The sequence below is a fragment of the Amphimedon queenslandica genome, unplaced genomic scaffold, assembly GCF_000090795.2.
Source record: "Amphimedon queenslandica unplaced genomic scaffold, v1.1 AMPQUscaffold_4212_Cont23805, whole genome shotgun sequence".
NCBI classification, from domain to species: Eukaryota; Metazoa; Porifera; class Demospongiae; order Haplosclerida; family Niphatidae; genus Amphimedon; species Amphimedon queenslandica.
Window position 1 is genome coordinate 1 of NW_003555472.1, and position 1,498 is coordinate 1,498.

General features: G+C 40.0%; 1 protein-coding gene across 1 annotated transcript; it reads right to left on the reverse strand.

The window, feature by feature from the left end:
* Positions 1-563: 563 nt before the first annotated feature.
* On the reverse strand, positions 564-1,495 carry LOC100633154 (ruvB-like 1; the record flags this gene model as incomplete). Its single annotated transcript, XM_003391921.3, has 1 exon — positions 564-1,495. A coding segment is annotated over one exon (813 nt), but the record flags the coding sequence as incomplete, so codon positions are not given.
* Between the last annotated feature and the right edge of the window lie 3 nt (positions 1,496-1,498).

Sequence of the window (1,498 nt, forward strand, 5' to 3'; positions counted from 1 at the left end):
GAAGAAATTACTGTTGACCTAAACAAAGGTAACTTTGAACTCGTGGAGTATGAAGATCCTGAAGTTGTCCTTTATGAAGGCCAAGAAGCTTTAGAACGTGCACGTGGCAGGGTTGATGAAAAAGATTATAATCTTCTGTTCACAAATTGTGAATCGTTAATCAATTGGGCCATCACTGGCAAAGAAGAGACCCCCCAAGGTATAACTGCAATTGCCGTAGGACTTACTGCACTATATGTTGGTTATAAAGTGTTTATTGAGGATGATAAAAAATCAAATGAAAAGGACAAGAAGAAATAAATTCTGTAACTAACTGCAGACTGCTATAATTGTCATGTTGGTTATATTTAGATTTTAGCAATATGTGTTAGTTATAATTAAATAAAGAATGTAAAAACATTAAAAGACCTCCACCTCGTCACACCATACATGTACCTACAAATTAACAGAACTGGGTTCTACACACCACACCTCCAATAACCACACCCACAAACTAAATAAACAATTATTACTAATAAATTAATTTTGGATGTCAATAATAGTACATTACACATAATATTAATAATAAGAGTAGACTAGACAGTACTATGATATGTATACATGTACATGTACAGTATGTTTCAAGTTACTTATTTACATAAGTGAATGCAATGAACAGTTACCATTAGGTCTCTCCTTCACTTTATTTCATGTACTTGTCCTCTTGCTCTGCCAGCATCTTTGCCGAAGACTTTGCATCAAAGAACAGCTCATTAATCTCCTGCACATCTTCTGGAGCAATGGAGTCACGCCCATTAATACGAGCTAGTATGCTAGCAGGTGTTAAGAGCTGTACAGCGTAACGAAGTGTCGTCTTCACTCCAATATCACCGAGAATATTCAAAGACTCGTCGTTAATTTGAATACCCTCGGTCTGCGAACGGATACGGAGTATCTGAACTGTCTCGCTCTGAGAGTAAGGCAATGTACGTATTATCATAATGCGGTCCAGTAGATCCCTCGGCATGCCATGAGGAGCTGATAGATCAGTACCTTTCACTTGACAGTTGCCACGATTGGTAGCGAATATGACAATGGGAGCTAGCGAGGACTCTAAGGCACGATGCAGGTATGTGAAGCACTCAATATCAAGCATGTGGACCTCATCGATGAATAATACCCCAGGAATAAGCTCGGCCACTCCCTGATCAATGTAGCGATTAACGACCTTGTTGATTTCTTTACGCAGCTTGTCTGTGATTTCCGTCTTCTTAGGTTTCAGCAGTTGCCCCATCATGCTCATTATGTCTTGTCCTCCTTGTGGGCGAGCGTTAGCAACGTCAAGATCGTGAAGTGTCACATCTTGAACGACTTCTTTCTTCTTATGGACGTCACCTTTTGGTAAAGGAACATACTCTTCTGCTTCTAAATCAAACTCGGTAGCATATGTATCCGATCGGCCCTGCCTTTTAACGGCTCCGCTATTCGACTCAATATCAATGACGTCTCCAACAAGGAC